At 42.6% G+C, this 26,061-nt stretch overlaps 1 protein-coding gene across 14 annotated transcripts in view; it reads right to left on the bottom strand.

Moving 5' to 3' along the window:
- The window catches only part of FRYL (FRY like transcription coactivator), a 332,520-nt gene that overhangs the window by 5,957 nt on the left and 300,502 nt on the right, over window positions 1–26,061 (bottom strand). For all 14 annotated transcript variants that reach the window (XM_077279795.1, XM_077279798.1, XM_077279794.1 and 11 more), the window contains 9 exons: window positions 19,303–19,377; window positions 18,952–19,128; window positions 17,247–17,447; window positions 15,390–15,560; window positions 11,579–11,832; window positions 9,526–9,733; window positions 6,622–6,771; window positions 5,877–5,975; window positions 1,402–1,470 (listed from right to left, as the gene is read on the bottom strand). In XM_077279795.1, the coding sequence (XP_077135910.1) occupies window positions 1,402–1,470; window positions 5,877–5,975; window positions 6,622–6,771; window positions 9,526–9,733; window positions 11,579–11,832; window positions 15,390–15,560; window positions 17,247–17,447; window positions 18,952–19,128; window positions 19,303–19,377 (1,404 nt within the window). The remainder of the gene's footprint in view (window positions 1–1,401; window positions 1,471–5,876; window positions 5,976–6,621; window positions 6,772–9,525; window positions 9,734–11,578; window positions 11,833–15,389; window positions 15,561–17,246; window positions 17,448–18,951; window positions 19,129–19,302; window positions 19,378–26,061) is intronic.

The following is a 26,061-nucleotide window of genomic DNA, read 5'->3' as shown; positions in this document are numbered from 1 at the left end:
GTTAGTTATAGACCAAGTTCTGTAAAACCTCAGGCAAATAGTCACAATGACCTGACTCACAGGTTCACTTTAGAGCATCATTTTCCTCCTGGATTTAGGTTAATGCACTTTTGCTTTCCTAATCTCACATGACCTGGAATTGATCTGGTCGCTGTCAGTCGGCAGACACATCCCTGTAGCTGAGCTGTGTGGCACAATGCTCTGTACTGCGCTCATCTTCTCTGCGGCACATTGGCCACGTGCACTTCTGAGTTGGGTTTGCACTTTTTTTTTATTATCAAAACGGAAACACAGAATTCATGCATCGGACGTATCAATCAAATGACAACCACCAGAGGCATCAATAAGGAGCCCACTGACTGATAATAGACGGATACGGTATTACATCAGGAGAGCAGGGACATCGGGTCTGAATAAAGACGTAAATGAGAACAATAAGCCGTGCTACAACAAAGGATAGGTAAACAAATCACACTATATGTAACCTTCCTTAGCTTACTAGTCACACTGAAGGTAGCTGTCACCTGTCACATCATGTAGCCCTGTAAGGGGGAGAAACATCCCTGGCCAGTGTGTTATATAGGACTGCGGTAATAGCTCACCAGGCACGTATGATAAGCAGACAACTACAGCACAAGTTTTGCTCAACTCCATAGTATGCAGTAAAAAATGCGCATATTTTATGCAAGGTTTTTCCTGCCAAGAGATGCAGAAATTTCTGCGCCAAATACATAATGTGTGCACATACCCAACACAAGCAATATGTCGCCACTTGCTGTGGTCATAATTCCCCTTTAAAATTTTTAAAGAAGATATTCCAAGAGCAGTAAGCGCTCTAAGAGTAGGGAAACATGGACGACATCAATAATGCTACTGCGTCACATGAGGCGTAGAAGCATCGGCTATAATTGGGAGAAAGAATCATGGTGGGAAACTAACTACAATAGTGTGTGGCAAATGCGCTTTGTGGCAGGATTATTGCTCTCGCGCCTGAAGCCGACACACATTAGTAGTAGTGTACGAGGAGCGTGCAGCAGCTCGCGGAGCCGCTCGGACGCTATATGTCATATTGCTATAGGTTTGTTATGGGCTGGCTGGGTTATTACAGCTCATTGCACATCTAAGCATGGCATATCCTGGCCTTACTCCAGGGGTATTACACACACACCCAACCTGCAGAGAATGCAGCGCATTAGAAAGTATTTAAAAGCTTCATTACAGTAACATTGTTATAGCGGGTGACGTCCGGGTAATTAGATTACATCTTATCAGCTGGCAATACTTATTAAATCTTCAGTCACTGTGAATTCATTTTTCTGGCAGTCTGTTCATCATCATGTGGGCACAATCCACTGGAAAGATGTACAGTATATACAGAGCGGAGGACTGGAGGGCATTTACCTGGGCTTCAATATTCTGTGCATGACAGCCGTCTCCAGAACTGAAGGTTTTCTTGCAGTTGTCCAACCACTGTGATTGAAAAAGACACAAAATGATAAGGATAAGAGAATACCGATAATCACTTCTACAGCTCATCAATTTCTCATTAGCTACAGGGTGCAGTCCGAGCGCCACATAAATAAAAGCCGTCTACGCCATGGTGGCCATTCTACAACCACTGGCAAAAATTATGGAATCACCAGCCTTGGTGGATGTTCATTCAGTTGTTTAATTTTGTAGAAAAAAAGCAGATCACAGACATGGCACAAAACTAAAGTCATTTCAAATGGCAAATTTCTGGCTTTAAGAAACACTAAAAGAAATCAAGAACAAAAAATGGTTACTTTTTTTTTTTTTAAACCAAACAAAAATTATGGAATCACCCTGTAAATTTTATACCCAAAAATAACACCTGCATCAAATTAGATCTGCTCGTTAGTCTGCATCTAAAAAGGAGTGTTCACACCTTGGAGAGCTGTTGCACCATGTGGACTGACATGAATCATGGCTCCAACACGAGAGATGTAAATTGAAACAAAGGAGAGGATTATCAAACTCTTAAAAAAGGGTAAATGTTGCAAAAGATGTTGGTTGTTCACAGTCAGCTGTGTCTAAAATCAGGTTGTTAAAGGCAAACATACTGGTAGACCAAGGAAGATATCAAAGTGTCAAGACCGGAAACTCAAAGCAATATGTCTCCAAAACAGGAAATGTACAACAACACAAATGAGGAACGAATGGGTGGAAACTGGAGTCAATGTCTGTGACCGAACTGTAAGAAACCGCCGAAAGGAAATGGGATTTACATACATAAAAGCTAAATGAAAGCCATCATTAACACCTAAACATAAAAAAACAAGGCTACAATGGGCTAAAGAAAAGCAATCGTGGACTGTGGATGACTGGATGAAAGTCATATTCAGTGATGAATCGCGAATCTGCATTGGGCAAGGTGATGATGCAGGAACTTTTGTTTAGTGCTGTTCCAATGAGATTTATAAAGATGACTGCGTGAAGAGAACATGTAAATTTCCACAGTCATTGATGATATGGGGCTGCATGTCAGGTAAAGGCACTGGGGAGATGGCTGTCATTACATCTTCAATAAATGCACAAGTTTATGTTGATATTTTGGACACTTTTCTTATCCCATCAATTGAAAGGGTGCTTGGGGATGATGAAATCATTTTTCAAGATGATAATGCATCCTGCCATAGAGCAAAAACTGTGAAAATATTCCTTGAATAAAGACACGTAAGGTCAATGTCATGGCCTGCAAATAGTCCGCATCTCAATCCAATTGAAAATCTTTGGTGGAAGTTGAAGAAAATGGTCCATGACAAGGCTCCAACCTGCAAAGCTGATCTGGCAGAGGTGGCGCAACAAAATACTAGTGATGTTTTTTAATGCTTTTTGTTTGTTTGTGTTTCATGATTCCATATTTTTTCCTCAGAATTGAGTGATACCATATTTTTTTCCCTCCATTGGTTAAAAAAAAGTAACCATTACTGACTACCACATTTTTTTGTTCTTGATTTCTTTTAGTGTTTCTTAAAGCCAGAAAGTTGCCATTTGAAATGACTTTAGTTTTGTGCCATGTCTGTGATCTGCTTTTTTTCTACAAAATTAAACAACTGAATGAACATCCTCCAAGGCCGGTGATTCCATAGTTTTTGCCAGGGGTTGTACTACATGCCGATCCACAAAACTGACGGGCGGTCAGATCCATAAAATAGGGAGACGCTCCTTGTTTGCAGCCATCTTCAGGTCATGGAGGGGTTTCCTTCTACGACATCTAGGTGTCGGATATATAGGGCATATGAAAGTAGGTTGTCATAATCAGAACTAGTAATGCATGCACATGCTTCTATAGAATACACAGCAAACAGATGTTGAAAACCATGAAGTGAAAGAGTATACTAGAGAGGAGCAAAACCTCATATTGCAAAAATTAAAGGGGAATGTCACCAGGTTCTACCACCTATTCTGAGACCAGCATGATTTAGGGATTGAGACCCCGCGATTCCAGCGATGTATCACTTACAGGGCTAATAAACCTGGTGCCAGGTAGTCTGCCACACTCATGAGCTGTGTATAACCCCAGCATAAGCTCAGCATTCAGAAATCTGCAGCAGAGAAAACAGGGATTTTTATCAAAACTGCACCAAGCAGCCCAGTAAGTGATACATCGTTGGAATCAGGGTCTCTGTCTTTATATTTCACTGCTCTAGGAAGCGGCAGCAAAAACCTGCTGATGGATTCCCTCTATGCTTTGCTCTCATAGGCCCGGATGTATACATTAGTGCACATGGCAGGTTTCCACAGGGTGGATGCACGCTGCGTACACGCCAGGGTGCTGTAGGCAGTAAGTGCTGCAGTGCGTGTCTTACAGGAGGACGAGATGCTTTATAAGAAAGCAGTTACGTCCATTCATTTCCAGCTATTTATAGACTCCTTGTAGTAATCAGTATAACCTCTGGCCAACCTTCAAGTGCAGCAACAATGAGGAAAGAAGAATGTGTTTGCCTGGCCGGCTCAATTTAATAAAGGCTACTCAGTGAATTAACCGTAGCGATCTGCATTAGCGAGACGGGGGTGGGGAGGAAAGGCTCTCTGAGGAATACAGTGCCAGATTCAATTAGTGACATGGACCCAATGTCCACTGTAAATCTGATTTTCCACTGACAGTCGTGGCTGCAGGATAACCTGTTTGCGGCAGAAAGGTCTGTGCTTGCAAAACAACAAAATTCTGTAATAAAAAGTTACTAAATGACAATCCCAGGTTACAGCGATACTTTATTCAGTAAAAACATATTCCCCTGGTTTATTAGGTGTAATCTAGAGAATGCAGCCTAGAGAAAATGGGAAACCAGTTCATATATATTAAGCACTTGCACAGTCAGAGTGCGCATGTAACTAGAAGAGCAGGGTACTTGAGGGAAACGGGGAATCCTAATGGGGGCACAATCACACCAGATTCGCAAGGCTGACTGCAAAGTATAAAGTTTTATTCAATGTTGTTCACTGATTCACTGGCACAAGATGGACCAACTCTGAGCGTCTATAGTGCAAGGGGTTGACTCATGACAGACAAGAGTGAACTATCCCATTGCAGTGCATGAAGAGAGCGGCACATTCGCAGCCACCTCTACTGTCACTGCACCAGGGCACCAGTCACAATGGTGTTTGGGGGATTCCTGTTCTAAGAGACATACTGATAGGGAATTTCAATTTTGAGCCCCATCGGGGACAGCGTTGATAATGTCTGTAAAGCGCTGCGGAATTTGTTGGCGCTATATAAATAAAGAGATTATTATTTATTAAGAGATACATCTATATGTTATGCCATTATCCAAGTGTCTGTCATGAGACAACCCCTTTCAGAAATTAAGTTTAAAATCAGAAGTAATCGATCCACCTCAAAAACACTCCATGAAATATATGGCAAAAGTCAGAGTCAACGTTGGTAATGCCATTAATAAGGCAGCAAATACCAAATTGGTAGGTAAATATATAACTAGCCCACTAGAAATCACACCATGGTATCCATAACCCGGCACTTTTGCACAGAGTGGATATTAATTGTAATAGCAATTTATGATCAAATTGAAGGATACAGGACACCATTTCTGACTATGAAAACATCCCATACACTAATATTACCAAACTACACAGCTAATGGACAGCCGATGTGCATGTGAATCACTACAGTGTAATATTATACAAGAGGCCGGAAAGGAAGAAGGACTGCAGGCCAGAATGACTGTGGACATTAGGACTTTCCATGCCACTGGCTGAACCTTGACTCTTCTCCTCCCGCTCTCATTGCTTTCTATGATCACGTGTGAAATTCTAATAGTCTCCATAGTTCCCCATGATCTCCTATACTATACCTACAGTCTACACACATATTATGACCATTGACCTAAACCTGACAATTTCAGACAATCACAATGTAAATGTGCGTTTCCTCAACTCTTAATCATCATAAAATGGAGAAAAGAAGGGATAGGACTGTTGGATTACAATATGCCCATTTCCTTGTTCTAAGGGGAGATAATGGCAGAAACTTGTACTCATGTATAGTAAAAGCGAAAACAGATTTATTGGCAATCCATACATTAACGTTTCGGTCTATTCAGACTTTCATCGGAACGGATTGTCGCCTGTAAAGTTCTTAGAATATGTAGATAGCACTGTCTCAAATGCGACCTGCGTCTCTGCGATCTGGCGCTAGTGTCATGTTCCTGCTATTATTGGACTACGGGTTGGAACCCTACTTGGGCACCTTATCCTCTCACCTGGAGCGCCACACATCCCTCTTCAACATCTAAGGGGAGATAAGTCACCGCCAGAGTGTCTGACATCAGCTTATTCTCCCTTCCTTTCCAAGAGCCATCTATGGCCACCTCAATTCAACAGTTTATGGAGATTACCTGCTCTGCAGCCTCCCGCTTGGAGTTATACGTGTCCAGATGTTCCTGCAGTTCTAGCACACTGAACTTCAGGGTCTCCAACAAGCCACTCGACATGAGCTGCAGACAGAAGACACTTTTTGTTATGAGTGACGTAATATAATGGGTCAAATAAGGAAAAAAAAAATACAGCACCTAATGAAAAACATCTACAGATAGCCACAGTAGTAAGCCAGTAAAGTTTTCAGGTCATGTTAAAAGCCAGGAAGAGAATGGTAGACAGTGAGGAATTAGGCAAGTCTTCAACTTACTTGCTGCTCCTTTTAGCTTTTTTTCCCCTAACGCTCACGGCTGCCGACTAGTAGAGGTGCTGAGCACCCGCACTTCTTGCAAGCTCCTCTGTACTGAGCTTGTGATTCCCTGAAGCCGGCGAGGACGGCTGGAGCACAAGGCCAGCATCTACTCATGGGCAGCTTCAGCCTTACAGCTCTTCTGATATGGCAGCCCTGGAGTGCACAGTTCACACCAGCAACGTGACAATATCCCCGCCTGATCTTTCTATTCACTGAGTTTCTGAATTGAAATGTTGTGATCACCCTATTCGGTTACCGTTCACAAAAAAATATATAGACTCTTGCCAAGAAGGTAAAGCTGACTTCTCCATGTCACACAACCAATGCTGCTTAGTGCGAGTCATATAATATCTGGCAATGCTCAGTACATACAGCATGGAGGGGACATGAGAAAAGCTCTGAGGACCCCTCACCGTATCTGCATCCACAAAGACTGTAGGGCACTCCGAGCCCGCCATCATCACCTCCAGGGAACTGCTGAACTTTGGGCCTATTCTCTGCAGGCTCTCTCCCAGGAAAGTGATGGAATCGTTCGTTATCGTCCCAAACTTTCTTTGAATACTCTAAAAAACAAAACAACCAAGCATTAGGACAGCTGACAAATAATATCCATTATCTGTCCCCTAATCAGCCCCATCCTACAGCGCCTGGGCCGGATTTCCACACATAATTTGTCATTTATGAGAGCAATGGTCCAATCATCGGTGACGTTAATATGAAATGTCCATTTACATACAGATTAACTTAGAATAATAAGCCTTTTAAAAACAGCAGCCTGCATCTTCTAGGTGTGCAGATCGATCGGTAATAGATCGCTTTGTGGGCATAGATCGTCATTGTTCTCGGCAGCACAGGTCCTATTTACACAAGATAATGTGCTGCCAAGAAAAATGCTTAGCAATGTCACCAGTGGAATGAGCGTTTTGCTTTTTGGCGTACCCGGCAGCTTGTACAATGCACGGTCATCAGTAAACCAGCATTCCCATTGTAAGTTTTTATTGTACCCCTTGCCACCCCCACCCCTTAAAATAAAACAAACATAATTTTCTAATATGGTCATCTACAGTTACATTGTTTTATGAGGCCTTTTCTCTTTTTTTTATTTTTTTTTTGCAGAAAGACTTGTTTTTATGTTGTCATTGTCATTTAATTTACCACATTAAGTATTGAAAAATGAACGATGGGGTTCCAAGAAGTATCGCTTCTCCTTGCAGAGAGTTATATGTTAAGCTTGCCGAGATGAGGAGACTTAAAAGCCAAAATGCTCATCTGGGAAATATGCAAATTGTCTCTTCAGAGAGGAAGAGGACTAGGACTCGTGTCACTTATTGGAAGCAGCAATCCTAACAGTCAATGTCGACCTTTTAACGAGCCTTGTCAAAGCCAAAACCAGAATCTCAATTTGAAGACACTGTTTTGAGGCACTGCCCCTCGTCAGTGCACAGTGTGAGATGTGGTTTAGCATTGCGGATTTAAGTCTCCTCATCTCGGCTTGCTTAACATGTCACTCTCCACAAGGAGAAACGTTACTTCTTGGATTTTGGTCAGACGCCATCACCCAGCCAAATCACATCTCACACTCTGCACTGACGAGGGGTAGTATCTTGAAACACTGTTTGTTGTCTGCAAATTGAGATTCTGGTTTTGGCTTTTGTCCCAAGTCATGTGACAAGGCTCGTTAAAGGGTCGACATTGACTTTTAGGATCGCTACTTCCTATAGGTGGCAATAGAGTTCTAGTCCTCTTCCTCTCTGAAGAGACAATTTGAAAAATGAAAGAAAAATTCTTAAGAAAACCCCCAACAAAAAAACCCAGCAGTTCTGATTTTTTTTTAACTTTTTTAGTCTATTTAGCGTTTACTGTGCATTAAAAATGACAAGCTGATTCTGTAAGTTATCAGTACGATTACAGAGTTAGCAAATGTATTTTTTTTAATGTTTTACTCAACATTATTTTTTACCAATTGAGCTGAATGGGAGCTTGTTTTTTCCCAGGACGCCCTGAAATTTTCATTGGCACTATTTTGGGAGTGCATATTTTGTAGTCCAATTTTTTTTTTGGGGGGGAAGCGAGATGTATGAAAAGGGTTTAATGTTTAATATGCATTTCACATGTGAGATAAGCGACATGTTAAGGGCACAGACAGTATTACTTGTGCAAGGATCACATTGCAATGCTCGGACTGGCCACCGGCTCGCCTGACCCGAGTGTGACAGCTGCATAGAAATCCAAGCTGCCATGCTTGTGTCTGGAGAGTCGGCGGCCAGTCCGATCATTGAAATGCGATGCTCACGAGTACTGACTGACTGTGCCCTAATAGCTCGGATCTTCAGGAATTATGCCAATTATGATTACTTACATTTTTTGTATTTTTATAGGAAGGGAGGAGGTGAGGGTAAACCATTACATTTTGGGTTTTTACCTTTTTTGAATATTGAACATTTTTTTATTTTACATTTTCTTTTTAATTTAGTTCCGGATAATTTAATCATTGATACAATACATAGAAATACTTCTGCATTGCGGAGCCGTTCGTGTCCTTCTACTAAGTCCTACTTCATAGGACATTGGGGCCTTACATACTGTGATCAACAGCGATCACAGCATCTAAGTGGTTAAACTGCGGGAATCGCTCATCTCCGATCCCAGCAGTTGCAGGCAGGAATTAGCGGACACCGCCAGAGCCCATCACGCCAAACTTCCCCTGTCCGCATATACTTTGCATTAAGGAGTCAACCATACCAAATGTATCCCACTGGTCCTTATAAAAGGGTTCTGCAATCTGATCCAAGGGGTTCTCCGCTTCTGATCAACCCCTTATTAATGGCACCAGTGTGTTGTACATATTAAAAAAATATCCCTATCCTTACCTCCCAGGTCAGCTCTGCTACTCTGCTTCTCAGCCATGTGCCCCAATGTTGTGTGACCGCTGCAGCCAATCAGCGGTCGCTGATAGACAGACTGCGGACCTTCTCTTTTTCATAAACTTTCAAGAACTGTTCTTCCACTGGTTTAGAATTGTGAAGGCTGCAGCTGATCAGTGACTGCTGATCGACTGCAGTGGTCATATGACATTAGTTTAGGACCCCGATGGATGACACAGGGTCGGAAACAGAGGAGCAGCGCCGCTTCTGTAGGAAACTATAGTTTTTTTTTGCTTTTTTTTTTTATGTAGAACCTTGGGGTCATTAAAATGCTATGATTTTAAACAACCAAGCCCACCTTAGTTCAGATTAAACGATCGGTGACTTTTTTTTCTTATAGTGACTGCTACAATGAATAATCCCTACTTAGCTCATATTAAAGCGTGGACTGACCTGAAACAGCCGGGAGAAGATATGAAAGGTATTGACAGCGCACGAGCCATCTGTCTCAGACAACATCTGATTGACGTGACAGCGCCAGGCTTCCTCCTCATCCTCATAGGCCACTGGCTGGAAGGCAGCTAGTATAGCAGAGAGAAAGGGGGACGGTGGAGGAGAAGCCTGGGCCTCTGCATAGCCATCCGGTTCCCCATCATCTTGGCTACAAATAAACACAAGGTGTGATTATCAGCATGGATCGCACAGAGCACCTGGAACACACCCAGAAATAACCAGCATTGCCTCCATCGCTTACTTACAGGCTCAGATCCCCAAACAACCTCACCACACAGGCCGAATAGAGAAACTTCAATGCTTTCTTGCTTATGAAAAAGGAAGACGGCATCGCCATAGAGGAAGTAAGACATCGCACTGCTAAGTGCCATCTACAAGCTATCTTGTTGGTAGGCTGATCTCCAGGACATGCGAGCAGAATACACAATGACTTGCTGGAGATCGGCCAAGGGGTGGCTGCTGCAGACGCACTTTTTTAATTATCTAAAGTAATATCTGTGTATAGGGTAGAGAAGAAAAAGCCTAAAGAGCATTCATTTCTAGGGCGATCAATTTAATGATCTCGTACAGTGTTTTCTGCCAAAAGAGCGGACGGACACGTGATGCGGCAGCTCAGCAGACAAATGAATCAAAGCCTTCACCCATCTACAGCAGGAATCCTGGGACACACGACGAGCAGCATCTGCTTAATGCAACGCAGGCGCTAAGTGCGGGCTACGGAGATCCGCTGGGAGGGAACCTGTACAACAGGAGCCTCTTATAACAGCGCACCGCTGCCCTCACTATTAACCCGCTATACTAGGAGACGTACACGCAGGCTGCACTGCAGATCTGGAAACAAAGTCCAGGAGACATCACAAGAAGCCAGATTCTGCGCAAGTCACAAACAGCCACTCCAAAATGTAATGTTGTCCACTATTGCAAAACCGCTCATCAATAGCAACAGAGTGGTGGGTACAGTAATTAAAAAAAAAATAAAAATGTATAATTACCTCTCAGAACAGCACCGATGCAAAGCAGTTTCATCAACTGAATAGCAGCCGGGATCTGCACATCCACTCCCTGTGCCGCGGCCACTATTCAGCTGAAGCTGCGCAGCTCCGCAACGCAGCGCTTCCGGCCACCAGCAGCACAAAAACAGCTGACTAGAGGGGGTGCCAGGTGTTATGCTCCCACCGATCATAGGCCAGCATTGTAAAAGTCCCAGAGAACCCCAATAACAGAACGCAAAGTAAGAGAAAAGAGAAATCTTAATGAAACTAATATGTGGTGTGACCTCCATCATGTAATACTATCAGAGAGGCATCTGGTTGGCTCCATATTTATTCTGCAGCAGTAAAATGGCCCCAAACATACAACCAATGTCATTAAGAACTATCTGCAGCGTAAAGAACAAGGAGTCCTGGAAGTGATGATACGGCCCCCACAGAGCCCTGATCTCAACATCATTGAGTCTATGTGGGATTACATGAAGAGACAGAAGGATTTGCAGAATCCTACATGGAACAACCTCCCTGCCGAGATCCTTCACAACCTGTGTACATGTGTACCTAGATTCTAGGGGAGGGGAATCTTTTTTCTGACAAGGGCCATTTGGATATTTATACAAATGGCTTGCTAACTCTGCCCACAAAGTAAGTCCTGCCGCTGGCACTGGTGTCAGGACGTAATTTTTCATTGCACGTGCCTCATCGTTCAGTAGTGAATACTGCGTGTGCGTGCTCACAGAGCAAGAAGAAATTAATGGGTCAGCGGATCTCAAAATACAGCTGTCGGCCCAAGCACTGCGGTTCCGGGGCCGGATAAAAGGTAATCAAGGGCTATAAATGGCCCGCGGGCCGGAGGTTCCCCAGCCTGATCTAGAAGAATTGATGCGGTTTTGAAGGAAGGGGCGATCACACCAAATGTTGATTTGATTTAGATTTCTCTTTTGTTCATTCACTTTGCATCCTGTTAGCGGTTAATGAATCACTTTTTGCATTTTGAAGCTGACCTTGATAAATAAGAGAAGTCGGCTTCTTCTTCCTCACAGCGCTCATCAAGCTCCTTTAAAGCCAGCGTGACATCATCTTCACAGACAGAGTCCGGGGGGCTGTCGGGAGCGGTCGCCTCCTGTAGATCACATGGCTCTTCCACTTCTAGGGGCTCTTGACAAATCAGCGCTTCATGCTGGTCTGGTGCCACGTAGGAGCCGGTGTCTTCACTCGCTGTGCTCAACTGTTCATCTCTTACAGCTGTGCTGCCATCCTGTGAGCAAACAGGCTCAATCAACACTGTACACACACAATGAAAGCGACCGTCCCTAATAAGGCGAATAATGAAGACGGTAATTACTGTCAATGCCGGGCAGCTGTCCAACATGTCAACACAACTCAACACTGCAGAGAAGGACTGCCGCGCACCCAGCCTGGGAATCGGTGAATTAACTAGATTTGTCGGACTCTGACGAGCCTGCGTGCACCTAGACACTCTTATATTCCTCCATGCTTACAAATCTAATACTAGTTATTAACATCAGTCTCTTGAAAGAAAACTTATGAAAATTGTTTTACTTAAATAATACAAGTAGTTAAAGCCATCATTGTTATGTCAGGCTTTGTAAAAGCAGCATGATGTAGAGGCAGAAACCCTGAATCCAGTGACGTATCACTTAGTTTACTGGGTGCAGCAGTTGTGACAGTTTTTAGATGTAGCAAGTAGCAGAGCTCAAAAAGCTAACACCGCCCACACCACAGCTTTGTGTACATTGTCAGTACTGGAGTAGAGATAGACCAGGTCTCACACGGTCACTATTCTGTTTATTGATGATTTCCTGCTGATAAAACACTCATTGTATTGAAACAGCACAAAGCCTAATAAGTGACACATCCCTGAAATCAGGCTCTCAGCTCCTACATCATGCTGCCCTCAGATTACATAGTAAAAACCTGCTGACTGATTCCTTTTAAGCACTGACAGCTGCTTGTTAGCTTGGAAGCACACCAAGAGAAGCCCCTCCAACTTTGGACTTTGGTGCAGTATTTAATATGGGGTACTTCTTGTCATACCGCAATACCTGTGCAAAGGATTTGTATAGAGGAAACAGGAAGACAAGGAACACAAGTCACTTACTTGTCTGGATTGCTTTGAAAAGTCTTGAGAATTGGAATCTCCCAAACTAATCGGGTTTATCCATTAAAATCTAACGTTTACAGGGAGCTGGTGGGTCACAAGGATCATAAGAAGCAGATCCCTAACAGAGGATTAATCCGGACTTTACTCCTCAAAAAAAGTCAGGTCCCCACATAGGAGAAGCATGAGTGCACCCTTACATGGTGGAGATCAGGAGAGTGAGATCTTTCAGTAATCGGCCAAGAAACAGAGCAATATAAGAACAATGCTGCCCTGTGCGTTACTGAATACGGGGCATATAAAGGGAGCTTACATGTATTCATACATAGCAGTGAGGAGCAGGGTGGTACAACACAGATCTGAGCGGTGTCCACATCTGTGGGGGAGTCGCGGGGTCTCCTATACAGGTCGCAGATGCAGAATGACAACCTCTGAGCCAACACTACAGTGATTACTGGCTCTAGATTTCTGGTGGGAAGATATAAACAAAATACAAAGCAAAACCCCTTCCACATGCATTACAACATGTCTACACCAACCTCAGTGAATGTGGCGGATTTTATCATTTTGTGTTGACAGCTCCTCTGCAGACTGATGAGTCGCTATGGTTACAGACTACATACAAAGCCTGAACAGCCTGATCCTGTAGCCATGTTCCCCTAAGAAGTAAGGTATGGCTACAAGATCAGAGTACATAAGTCTGTCCAGGAGCTGTACACACAAAGCAGGAGGACATTTTTACATTAAGATTTCTGACCAGGCTGCCTCCACTCTCTAAACCGCGGTCAGCCCATTGTGGGGAGAGTTAGGCTATGTTCACATGCAGCGTTTTTGCTGCGATTTTTTTTCTGTGGCTAAAATCTGCTCTAGTCAGCAAAAATGCTGTGCTCCAAACGCAGGTTTGGATAGGTGGTTTTTTTTTCCACAATACATGTTTAATAATGTTTTAATCACCATAAATGCAGAAATCCCGTTAGTGGCTTTTTTTTGCAGCGTTTTTACATTCTCATTGCTTTCTATGGAAGGAAAATGCTGCAGGAATCGACATGCTGCAGAAGTCCAAACCGCTGCAGAAGTCCAAACCGCTGCAGCTGTCAAACGTCAAACTCATGAACACATTCTCTGGAGCAAAGATCCATTTCCGGAGTAAAGAACAGAACCGATAAATAAAACCAATCAACTCTTTACTGAAAAAATAGAGTAACAAATGAGATTAGAAATTGTATCAGAGTGCCCAGTCAGGGGGACACCACGGCATCAATAGTACCACACTGCTATATCAACAGAATATCATATCAGTACAGTAGGAAAATGCAGAATCTGACTGATAATATATCTAGGTGATCACATGGAACAAGGTACTGAATGGCCCAAACCATAGACCCCTATAAAGAGGATATATTACAAAATTGAATTATGAAAAAAACCTTCCACTTTAGCAGTGTAGACTGACACCAAACAGAGGCTCACAATAGAATATACAACACAAGTTAAATATAGTGGAATGGACCAATAATCCATAAGAAATAGATACAGGGATAATCATGAGTAATCCAACTCTAAGATGAAATCATAACCCAACAGGTAAGTTATTCATGCAGGTGATACACATGTCTATAACACTGTGGACCATGCATAAGGGGTAAATACCTGAAAATATGATACCAGAGGAGCAGGTAAGGTGAGGCAGGATGCAGGTGGCGTACCCCTCACCCTGACGCGCGTTTTGCCGCATTGGGGTGGGCTCCTCCGATATTATATTTTTCAGGTATTTACCCCTTATTTATGGTCCATGGCTTTATATAGACACGTGTGTAACCTGCATGAATCACTTACCTATTGGGTTGTGATTTCCTCTTAGAGTCCTTATTCCATATGATCAGCTAGATATATCATTAATCAAATTCTGCCTTTTTCTAGTGTACGGATATTCTGTCGATATAGCAGTGTGGTACTATTGATGCTGTGATGTTCCCCTGACTGGGAAAAATTTTTAATCTCATTTTTTGGTCTATTTTTTTCAATAAAGAGTTGATTGTTTTATATAATGGCTCTCTTCTTTACTCTGGACCTTTGCTCCATAGTATGTGTTCATAGTCTTGTCTGAAGTGCCGTGGTATTTTGCGCTATTCTAGACAATTATTGTACTTGAGTTTTTGGTGAAAAGTTAAAACCATACAGAAGAGAAACAGAAGTACTTACAAATGTTTGGTTGCCCATTAGCTGCCTTCTCACATCCACATAGTCCCTTTAACACTGAGATCCTGAGTTTGGCTTCTGAGCGCTCACCATCGATACTAACAGAGCTGGCCTGAGGTCCTAACCCCAATTACAGCCCAATCACAGACTGAAAGCCAATCAACTACAAAGCATCACCAAAAGGACAACACATTGTTCTAGAATCAAATCAACCATGCCCACAATTATAGAAGAAAAAATAAAAATCACCCAATTCACCAAAAACAGGAACAATATTTGTAACCTTTGGGGTGTATGCTTTTTTTTTTTGTACAAATAATACTGCAGATAATGGACCCAAAAAAGGTTAGAAATATTAATATGGAACAGAAAAAAAAACAAACAAATCACAATCTGATGTAGAAGTCATCTGCCCTGAAATCAAAACATTCATCTACGAGACACAATTAAAAAGATCCCAGATCAGCCATGCACCAGCCCAGATTTCTCCCCACCTCAGGCAGCTGACTGTTAGCGCTATCTGGAGGGGTCACCTCCACACTTGGGGTCTCAGATCTGGTGTGTAATACTTCCTCTGGCAGAGTGCTACTAATGGAGTCTTGAGACTGGAGGAAGTGGTCCACGTGGTCAGCCATGTTGTCCTCCACTGCAGAGTCATTCTGAAGCTGCAAAAGCAAAGCGTATCATCAATAGTCATCCACTAGTGGCGCTACCTTAGTGACTATCAGTAGGTATATAGCAGGACATCTAGAAGATGGAGCAACACTGGAGGAGAGCACCCGACTGACGTATTCAGGGAGAAGTGTGTCAGCATTTAACCCTTTCTGGGCCTCTTATGAATGCCATTGTCTTTTGACAATAGTTCTTGCAGATGCATTTTAATATTACTGAGTATCACAAATAAGAAAAAACAAAGAAAAGAAGGCCGACCTTAAAGTTCATGCGTATTGTGGTGAAAAATCAGTGATAGTTTACTAAATTACATTACATCAGGTGAAAATAACAGAAAGAACATCAACATACACAAAGAGTTAAAAACAGGGCCGGATGGCGTCTACCTCAACGCGCGTTTCGGCACGATGCCTGACGAAGGCCGCATGCCGAAACGTGCGTTGGGGTGGACGTCATCCAGGAGAGGGAGCCGCACACTATTGTTGTGAGTACCATTACTTCTTCATTTCTGACCTTTTACAATATTACATGGCTCTTCCTTTATTATTTCTTGAATACACAGCTATTATGTTGTCTCATTGTGCCCTAACAATATGATCATATATAGCAACACCATGGATCTATAGTGACACCTACTGGAGCTGTCCTGAACTGGCACTTCATTATTACTTATAACATTGTGTATAACGCCTGTATATATAATCTTTGGTCTCTTTATACACTTGTATCCTTGTACGTTTATTCAATTATTTGCAGTAATTGGCACTCAGCATGTAGCCCTTTCTCTCCCTCTTGAATACGGTCATCCTCATGTCTGGATGTGCGGCCCTGTTTTTAACTCTTTGTGTACATTGATGTGTCCTGTTATTTCCACCTGACGTAATGTAATTTAATAAACTACCATTGATTTTTCACCACATTACGCATGGACTTTAAGGTCGGCCGTCTTTTCTTGTTTTTCCTTAGTGCATTTCTGATGTTTTTGTTTTCATGAGCATCACACAAAATGTACGTCCCCGACGGTTTTCGTCTGGCTCCACGGAAAAGCAACAAACTGCTGATTTCCGGCAATCTTCAGTCTGGGAAGGTAGCCTTGGGGAGGATGCATTTCCGATGAGGCTAGCTCTGCAGCAGACCATTTGTGAATTTATATTCAAGAAATGCGCTAATCGTTGCAGAGATGAAACTACGCACTGTTATTACAGGGCATCTACAGTATAAAAAGAAAGTTTCCACTCTAATTATTTATTAGGGGCTTTTTAGACAACAGAATGAAACCTTCTGCAGGTTGGGAGTTTTCAGCAGCTGAATATCAGCAGGCCTCCTGCCATCACTGAGCGGTGATGCCGGGAGCACGGGATGTGGCCACTAAGGCCTCGGACTGGCCGCACTGGAAATGCTGGCAGCAAGGAGCGCTCGAGCGTCAGTGAGTGGGGGTTATTTCTTCAGAGTGTTTGTAGCTCCTCTTTCATCTCTAAGGAACAGGACAGCCCCTTTAACACTATACATTCTTATAAACTCATAATTAGCAGCAATAATGTTTTGACCAAGCAAGAAAAAAAAAATCAATACTAATCTGATCAGCTCATGTGTCTAAATCCATAAAGATTATCTGGCTGTGGTGTTAGCAGCCATGTTTCTATGCACAGATGTGAACCCCAGACAGAAGGACGCCGTACCATGTTTGAGCGGGACAAGATCTGGCTGACGGTCAGCGCTTCTTCCTCCGAGGACTCGTCCGTGTCTTCCTGGTTGGTTAGGTTCAGGCTGGGGGTGCTCCCGGAGTACTGGCATTCTTGCAGAGATGGGGTGTCCCCTTTGTCAATACTGTCCAATGAACGTCGGCGGACTCCCCAATTAAAGTTATCAACACTCTCACCCTAAACGGGGAGAAAAAAATAATGTTAAAATATGTAGGACCCTCCTCTGGAAATCAGAAGTCAATGCAGATCCACACTAGAGGATTATTCTTATACACAGAGGGAACAGCGCGTGTCACTGGGTACAGGAATACAACATGGGACAGACTGGGCCACCATACAACCATTAATGAGACCTTACAGGGTTTATGTACGGCACGCACACATCACAAGGGCTGGGGGGAACATGCCACTCCACCAGGCTGCAACTTACCTGCAGCTCCTGGTTAGCAAAAAAGGAAAACACAAATCATCATAAGTAACGAGGACAAACACAGGAGAAAACATACAATCGTGTAACATTTACATTACAGTGTAAAGATATGGACCACGAGGTGTAGATGGGGAGCCGAAGATGTGGTACAAACACCCCAGAGTAACAAACGCTCCATCAGTAAAAACCTCAGCTAAAGGGGAGAATGTAATACGGCATGGAGGTGCAGCACGGAGGCGCTGCATGGAGGCGCTGCATGGAGGTGCAGCACGGAGGCGCTGCACGGAGGCGCTGCATGGAGGCGCCGCAGGAAGGCACAGCAGGAAGGCGCAGCAGGAAGGCGCAGCAGGAAGGCACAGCACGGAGGCGCAGCACAGAGCACATCTATAGATCAGTATTATGAAGATATGCTGTGCAATGCTAAGTATCAGTTACAATTACGGTACAGAACTCACTCCATGGACGCACGATTTGTTATGTGCACTGTTATATATGTTACATGTACCAGATCCCTGAAAAACCCGGTGAATATATCACCCTTGCACATAGCACAGAGATTTAATATATTTTGGAGTTTATGGACAAGTAAGCGTGAAAAAGAAGAGGCACAAGGCAAAAGATCTATCAAGACTAGAGTAAGAATAAAATTAATGACTGGGTTAAAGATAAAATAAGTACAAGCGTACATTCAGAAAAAAACTGGATGTGTTATAAACGCCGGTTGTGTCCGGTCCCTTTGGCATGCTATAATGGGCTGCACAAAAATACTGCAGTCCATTGCAGCAAACTGGATTGAACAGAGATCAATAGTTTTGCACATGTACATGGTAAACCTCACTAGTCTAAACATACGTTTAGGCTGGGATCCCAAATTTTGGTTTGTTACATATTTTCTGAATGTAAAACTTGCTGCATTTTGCTTCTACATAACAAGAAATCGGACAAGCACTAAATTTCGCAAAAACAAGTGATGGACTGATCTGTCCAGATGCTGAACCAAAACTGTTCAACGAGGAGAGCCTGAGAGCTAACAGGAAAGCAGGATCGCAAAGTCAGAAAAGTTCAGGTCATATCGACATAGTCACGGGTTTTGATAGGAGGCAGCCTGCAGTTTTATCTTTGGCCTTTTTGGAGACATAATTACTGTTGTAATTTTCATTTGTCATTAACAGTCCTGTTCTAGTGTCTACACTTGGGAGACATTCTGCGAGACGATTGGCGGACATTAAGACTTAGACACAGGGGTCTCACCTCAGCATCTTCCAGCTCAACATCCAAAAAGTCAAAGTCCTTGAAAACACCAAACTGCTGTTCGCTGCCAGTGTCCTCCACAGCGACCTCCTCCTCTTGAATGGCCTCCTCTGTGCTGGAAATAAGACTGGTTTGCTGATCTCCAACTTCAAGATCTTCATTTGATGAGAAGACCACCTGTAGTGGGAAGAAATTGGAAGAGAAACCATCAAAACACTCACATTCTCCATGCGGGGTCTGCTTGGCGCAATTATCAGACGCTGACAAGTGTTTAATAAGCCAGAGCAGAAACGTAAACAAATTATAAAATAGTTCATTAATGTCTGGGGTGGGGAAACAAGGTGCACTTACGGATGGATTTTTGGGAAGACCAGAGTCAGGGCCACACAGAGAAAGGACATTCATCAGCTTCTCCCGTGTCCTCCGCTGAAACAGAAAAGGTCACAGAAAAAAAAGTTAAATTTCTGGAAATGGTAAATGGCTATTCTGCGAACATGAGAAGCAAAGGGACAAAGCATGGATACAGGATCACATCCTTCAATTGTAAACCTATGAGGCTTGTGTGCATGAATGCAGAGACTAACGCTAGGATATGATGTACGAGTGCGGTGTCGTCAGGTGAGACTGGCAACATCCCGTGTCCACCCCGACCCTGACCTGATTAAGCAGGATATTACATCAATCAACAAGAGCAGAACAACTGCGCAAAACGTCAGGAGGACGTCATCCAGTCAGGAAAAGCACCCCCTGCATCAGACCCCGCAAGAAAAATGGCTAATTATTACCGGCATTTCCAAATAACTTCATTTTGTGAAGAAGAAAAATGTGACAAAATTGAGATATATACATAAAATGTTCTGGGAATAAAGTATTACAGTAAACACGACTGCCGTAAATGTAGCAGCTTGTGGACAACGTTCTGACATCACCAGACGGACAGGCCAAAAACACTTTGAAAAAAAAAAAAAGAAAAAAAGAAAAATGCTTTAATACTTTTGTGGCTGCAAAGTACAAACCGCTGGGTGTACCCTTCTGTCAATTTCTTTTTTTTTTTTTGAAATTCTTTATTTAAGTTTTCAATAAACATAAGAAAAACATGTTATAACAAACATAAGCTCTCGTGTCAGAAATACAGATGGTTTGTTGCTGTATAATAAGTTCATAAGACAATCAAGAGAGACTGAATTAACAATATATACTCGTTAGATAATAATAACAGTTGAGCATACAAAACAGAAAAAACAAACATTTCAGGACCATAGAAACTAGCCCTAGGTATCAATATGAACTATATAAGAAATTTGTAAGGCTAGGAGGTGTGACAGGAAGGACTAAAATATCGCAAGTAAAGTTGTTATCAAATTGAAGGGGAGGAATGTAGGCAGTGTGTAAAAAATTGTTGCAAACGTGGAGGTGGGTCGGTCATCGCGTCTTGACACTAAAATTCGAGCTAGGGGGAATAGAAGGAACTATTGGTAGAGAATTTGAAGGGACAATCTTCAATTTAGATTTCTTATCCTAGAACTAGGAGTGGGGGATGAAAAAGAAACCCAAGGCAGCCAAGAGGCACTAAACTTCTCGTGGGTTCGTGTCTCCCAACTGGATAATTCCTCTAAGCGATAAAGGTCTTGAACTTTAAGGGTCCATTCGTTGAACGATGGAGGGGTCGTTTTTCTCCAGTGCATTGAAATCAAATGTTTTGCAGCTGCTAATAGGATGGGTAGTAAGCCGTGTTTCTTTGGGTTAAAGGAGGAGGAAGGGAGGGAAAGCAAAACGTCTTGAGGAGCTAAATCTCGATCCATTAGGCCCATACTACGGAGAGATTTGTTTATGTCTGTCCAGAATTGCTTTAGTTCCAAACAGAACCAGAAAATGTGAGCTAAGGAACCCACGGATCGAGAGCATCTCCAACACAGCGGGGAATCCACCAGTCCCCAATGAAACAGCTTTTCTGGGGTTCGGTACCACCTAGATAGGATTTTAAATGAATTCTCTTGTAGTAGGATACACCTGGAGAACCCATGAGAGTTGGCCAGTACCTGTTGGGTTTCCCGGGAAGACAATGTCACCCCCAACTCCGTTTCCCAAGAGGAGAGATATAAAGGCTTAAATTGAGTTGGGCTTTTGAGAAGGTTTGCGTAAAGTTTAGAAACCAGTTTGGTGATTGGGGATTTCAACTTCACTAGTAAATCGAGCCAAAGCCAATCTGATGATTGACTTACCTTGGTTCTAAAAGTCGTCAATATGCGGCATATGTGATATTTTTGGAGGAAATTAGTAGGTTGTTTTGTGGCTTCGATTGGCCAATTATCTTTGCAAGGTACTTTATTTGATAGGAATTGAGAAATTGGGGCATCTGGAAGTGATGCCCAGAGTCCATATATGTCCTCATATGTAGGGTCTACCAACCATGGAATTATCCCGATCGGAATACTGTCTAGAAAGTGACAGTACGGGAGCTGATTTGGTATAAGGGAGCGTCTTATAAATAAAGTATTATGTAGGATCTCATCAAGTTTTTTATGTGGGCAATTAAAAGACGACCAGAGATAAAGATTAACTTCTTTGCCCAACAGGGCAAGTTCTAATTTTGTGTTGAGGTTTTCTGGATTAGGTTTTAGCAGATTTATCCATCTAGCGAGATGTATAGCTTTATAATAAGTTTTGATATCTGGAAGGCCTAGACCGCCCCTACCTCTTGGGAGAGATAGAATTTTAAAAGGGAGTCTGGCTTTTTTGTATTTCCATATGAAATGAGAAATCAGTTGGTTGGCTGAATGGAAGAATGAGTTGGGAAGGGGTATGGGAACCATGTTCATGGTATAAAAGATTTTTGGGAATATGTAGGATTTAATGACATTTATTCTTCCCATCCAAGATAAGTAGGGTAGGTCAAAATTTTTTAGATCTGCTTGAAGCCGTGCCAGGAGGGGGGTGTAATTGCATTTGTAAAGGGAGGTGGGGTTAGCTGTTAGATAGATTCCAAGATATTTTAGTTTTTCTGAGGGCCAATTAAAAGGGGTGCTTTCTTTTAATTCTAGAATATCTGAGATCCTCGCCGAGATGTTTAATGCTTCAGATTTGTTTGCGTTTATTTTGAAATTAGAAATCTCGCCAAAGTCAGCAAACAGGGACATTAATTTCGGAAAAGATACTTTGGGGTTGGAGGTCAAAATTAAAAGATCGTCGGCAAAAGCAGCTACTTTGACCTCTAGTTTACCCATCCTAAGGCCTTTGATCTCGTTATCTTGTCTAATCTTTTCCATCAAGGTTTCCATAACCATGATAAATAGGGAGGGTGAGAGAGGACAGCCCTGCCTGGTGCCGTTAGTTATGTTAAAAGGTTCAGAAAAAATACCATTCACCCCGACTTTAGCGGATGGGTCCACGTAAAGGGACATAACAGCGTCTATAAAAGCTGTTGGGAAGGCAAATTTTTTTAGCGTGCAGACCATGTATCTCCAACTGATTCTGTCAAATGCTTTTTCAGCATCAGTCGACAGAATAGTCAGTGGAGTCTTAGTTTTCTTTGCATACGAAATAGCGTGAAGAATTTTAGTGGAATTGTCTTTGCCCTCGCGGCCCTTCACGAAACCCACCTGGTCGGGGCAAATAACCCTGCTCAAAACACCACTCATCCTTGAAGCCAACACTTTAGCCCACAATTTCAGGTCCGAATTGAGTAATGAAATAGGGCGGAAATTACTACACAGGCTATCATCTTTTCCCTCCTTCGGTATGATGGTAATGTAAGCCTCTAATGCTTGGCGAGGTGGAAGCTTCCCTTCTAAAAAGGAATTAAAAAGATTTACTAGGTGGGGGAGAAGGATATCAGAGAACTTTTTGTAATAGCCCACCGGGAAACCGTCAGGGCCAGGTGCTTTCCCATTCGGGATCGTTTTTAAGATATCATTTAGTTCTTTAAGTGTGACTTTGGTCGTGAGTGCTTTGCAGTCTTCAGGGGAAATTGTCGGGAGGGAAAGAGGAGCCAAAAAGGCTTGAATTTTAGCCGTGGCCGACGAGTAGTTATTCATGTCATCAGAAAGGGGCAAATTATATAGGGATTCATAGTATTGCCGGAAGGTCTCGGCAATCCCCTTTGAGTCTACTACTCTCTTGTTTGCCGACGTGAGGATGCTTGTTATGAATTTTTTCTCTTTTTGTTTCTTTAACAGTTGTGTGGTGAGTTTCCCACTTTTATTGCCATGTAAATAAAAGCGGTGTTTGCAATACATAAATAATTTAGCCGAATTTACGTTTAGCAAGTCTTTAAGTTTGCTACGAAGAAGACTAAGTTCTTGGTATGATTCAGATGATTTAGTGCTTTTATGTGCGCGTTCTGAAATAGTTATTTGATGAAGAAGGGATTGGATTTCTTTTTCTCTTTGTTTTTTAGTATATGAGCTAAGTGAAATGAGTTCTCCTCTAAGGACAGCTTTATGTGTTTCCCATATAATGGGAGTAAGGTGTCCCGTATTTATGTTCTCAGAAAAGAATTGAGAGATGATAGTTTTGAGCTTATTTACATGTTTTGGGTTGTCAAGCAACGACTCATTAAGTCTCCAAGTCATTGCAGGTCTGGGTAATGTTGTGATGAGGATTTCAATAAAGACAGGAGCATGATCTGATAAAGTGATTGCACCAATTTTAGAAGATTTTATTAAGTGTAAGGCCCGAGATTGTATTAGAAAAAAGTCAATGCGATGATAAGAGTTGTGTGGGGGAGAGAAGAAGGTATAGTCTTTCATGGTGGGGTTAAAGCTGCGCCATGGATCTATTAGTTGTAAAGAGTTTAATTTATTTAAGAGTTTTTGTCTCGATTTTTGAGTTAGAGAGGAGGAGCCGCTGGAAGTGTCTAAAGTGGGTTGTAATGTCATATTTAGGTCTCCACCTATAATCAGTAAGCCCTCCTTGAAAAGCTGTAGAGTGTCCAATGATTTGAGGATCCACTGTGTCTGATGTATGTTTGGGGCGTATAAATTAGCTAAGGTTATTCTCGTATTTGCTAGAAGTCCTTTTATAAAAATGTATCTGCCTTCCGAATCAGTCAAACTATCTTCAAGTGTGAATGGCAGACCTTTTTTAAGCGCTATACTAACTCCCTTAGAAGCGGAGGAAGAACAGCTGTTGTACCATGTGGGAAATGAGGAGAAAGACATATTTGGAGTTCTCCCCAATTTAAAATGAGTTTCTTGAAAAAAAACTATTTGTGTTGCTTGTTTTTTAAGTAATGTGAGGATCTGACTGCGTTTTGCGGGAGAATTTAAACCTTTCACATTGAAAGACGCTACCGTGACCGCACCCACATCTACACAATTAGCCGCCATCCATTCCTTCCTCAAAGTCCCCTGTCACACCAAGGAGCCTGAAAAAATAACAGAACAGGGTGATTAACCAACTATATACATAATAGAATTCGCCTATCGCAGGGGGGGGTACACGAGCCCAAACATAAGCGAAGGAAGGTCCAAGTGGTGACCTCTTATCGTTCGGTTATCTTAAAGACAGAAAACACGTGAACTTAGCAATAAAGCTATTTGCAAGGTATTGGAAAAAACACTAGTATTAAGATAAAGAAACATAAAACATCTAATAATGTAGAGGAATTCTCCGAGTCCGGAGAGAAAGAACAAAGACTCCATCATCTCCATTCATTACAATAAGAAAAGAAAAGCATTGGTATTCAGGGGCAAACCGTAAAAAACATGCCCTACTTAAAAAGAACCAGACCAGCATTTGTGACCCATTTCAGGTTGGAAGTACTTTAGAAGCGGTCTTCTTCGGCTTAGGAGAAGCATTTTTTTTTTTTAACCAACCATTCTTGTGGTTTGGTCAGTTTAGGGAAGTTCCAACCTGTATCAGCTGGCATCCAAGAGGGAATGTCTATCGGTGATATGTCGAGAGTCGACCAGGCCTCTCCCAGATCCGCCGGGGATCGTATTGTGATTTGGCGATTGCCCACCGTAATGGCTAGTCCAAAGGGGTAGAGCCACCTGTATATCAGACCACGTGACCTCAGTTCCGTTAGGAGTGGCTTAAGCACTCTCCGTTTAGCCAGAGTAGATGGGGCAAGATCTTGGAAAAGTTGCAATTGAGCACCTTCATATGAGGTATTGTCCTTTTCTCTTGCTCCTGATAGAATTGCTGCGGTGTCAACGAAGCTCAGGAGGCCGCAGATGATGTCTCTTGGCAGCTCCCCCTGTTTAGGTTTGGGTTTAAGGGCACGATGAATTCGCTCAATGACAACGGAGTCCGCCCTTTCCTTCCCCAGGAGGTCAGAGAAGATTTCTCTAGCGACCTTGTCCAGTGATTCGCGGGCAAAGGATTCAGGGACACCTCTCAACCTGATGTTTTTCCTTCTGCTGCGATTTTCCTGGTCTTCCGCAGCAAGAAGGGCAGTATTAAGTTGGTGCTGTTGTTGTAGGAGTTGGTCGCGTAAGGATAAAATAGCATCAGTCGCTTCCATGTTGGCCGACTCCAAAGTTTCCACTCTCTGGCCCATATGCTTTAAATCTGCACGCAAACCAGAAATTTCTTCTAAGAGTGGCTGCATAGTTTGTGCAAGTAACTGTTTCATGAAGGCTCTAGAAATTGGGGCTGAGTCTTCCAAGGTGGGTTCACAGTCCGAGCCCTCTCCGCTAGAATCTGAATCTTCCAAGGTGTCTGGAGAGATGTGTCTTTTAGCTGATTTCTTTGAGGGAGTCTGAGGCATTTCTGTTCCTTTTTTAAGATATTTTTCTAAATTTCCATGTGTTTTACGAGCTTGGTTATCAGCAAGAGTTTTAGCTGAAAGTTTATCACGCTCTTTGTTTGTTCTACCCATAATAAAGCTTTTGAAGGCGTGATATGCAATGGTCACCACTTGAACATTCAAATGAAAGTTATTAAATCATTGTTGAGTGTAAAGCGAGTTTCTACTGTTCGAGCATAAGTTTGTGCTTTGTAGCTATCCGGCTTTTCCCGGGGATACAGAGCAAAATATACAGCAAAATAAACAGCAAAATAAAAACTGAATATATAAAGAAAAATTTTTTGTTGGAGCAGCAATTCCTCTAAATCACCAGAAGATGTCAGTGGAGTACTGCATTAATCCCACTAGTTCACTGTTTG

This window comes from Ranitomeya variabilis, chromosome 1 (assembly GCF_051348905.1).
Source record: "Ranitomeya variabilis isolate aRanVar5 chromosome 1, aRanVar5.hap1, whole genome shotgun sequence".
In the NCBI taxonomy this organism is placed as follows: Eukaryota; Metazoa; Chordata; class Amphibia; order Anura; family Dendrobatidae; genus Ranitomeya; species Ranitomeya variabilis.
The sequence above is the reverse complement of the archived record's forward strand: the minus strand, read 5'-3'. Positions and strand labels throughout refer to the sequence as shown.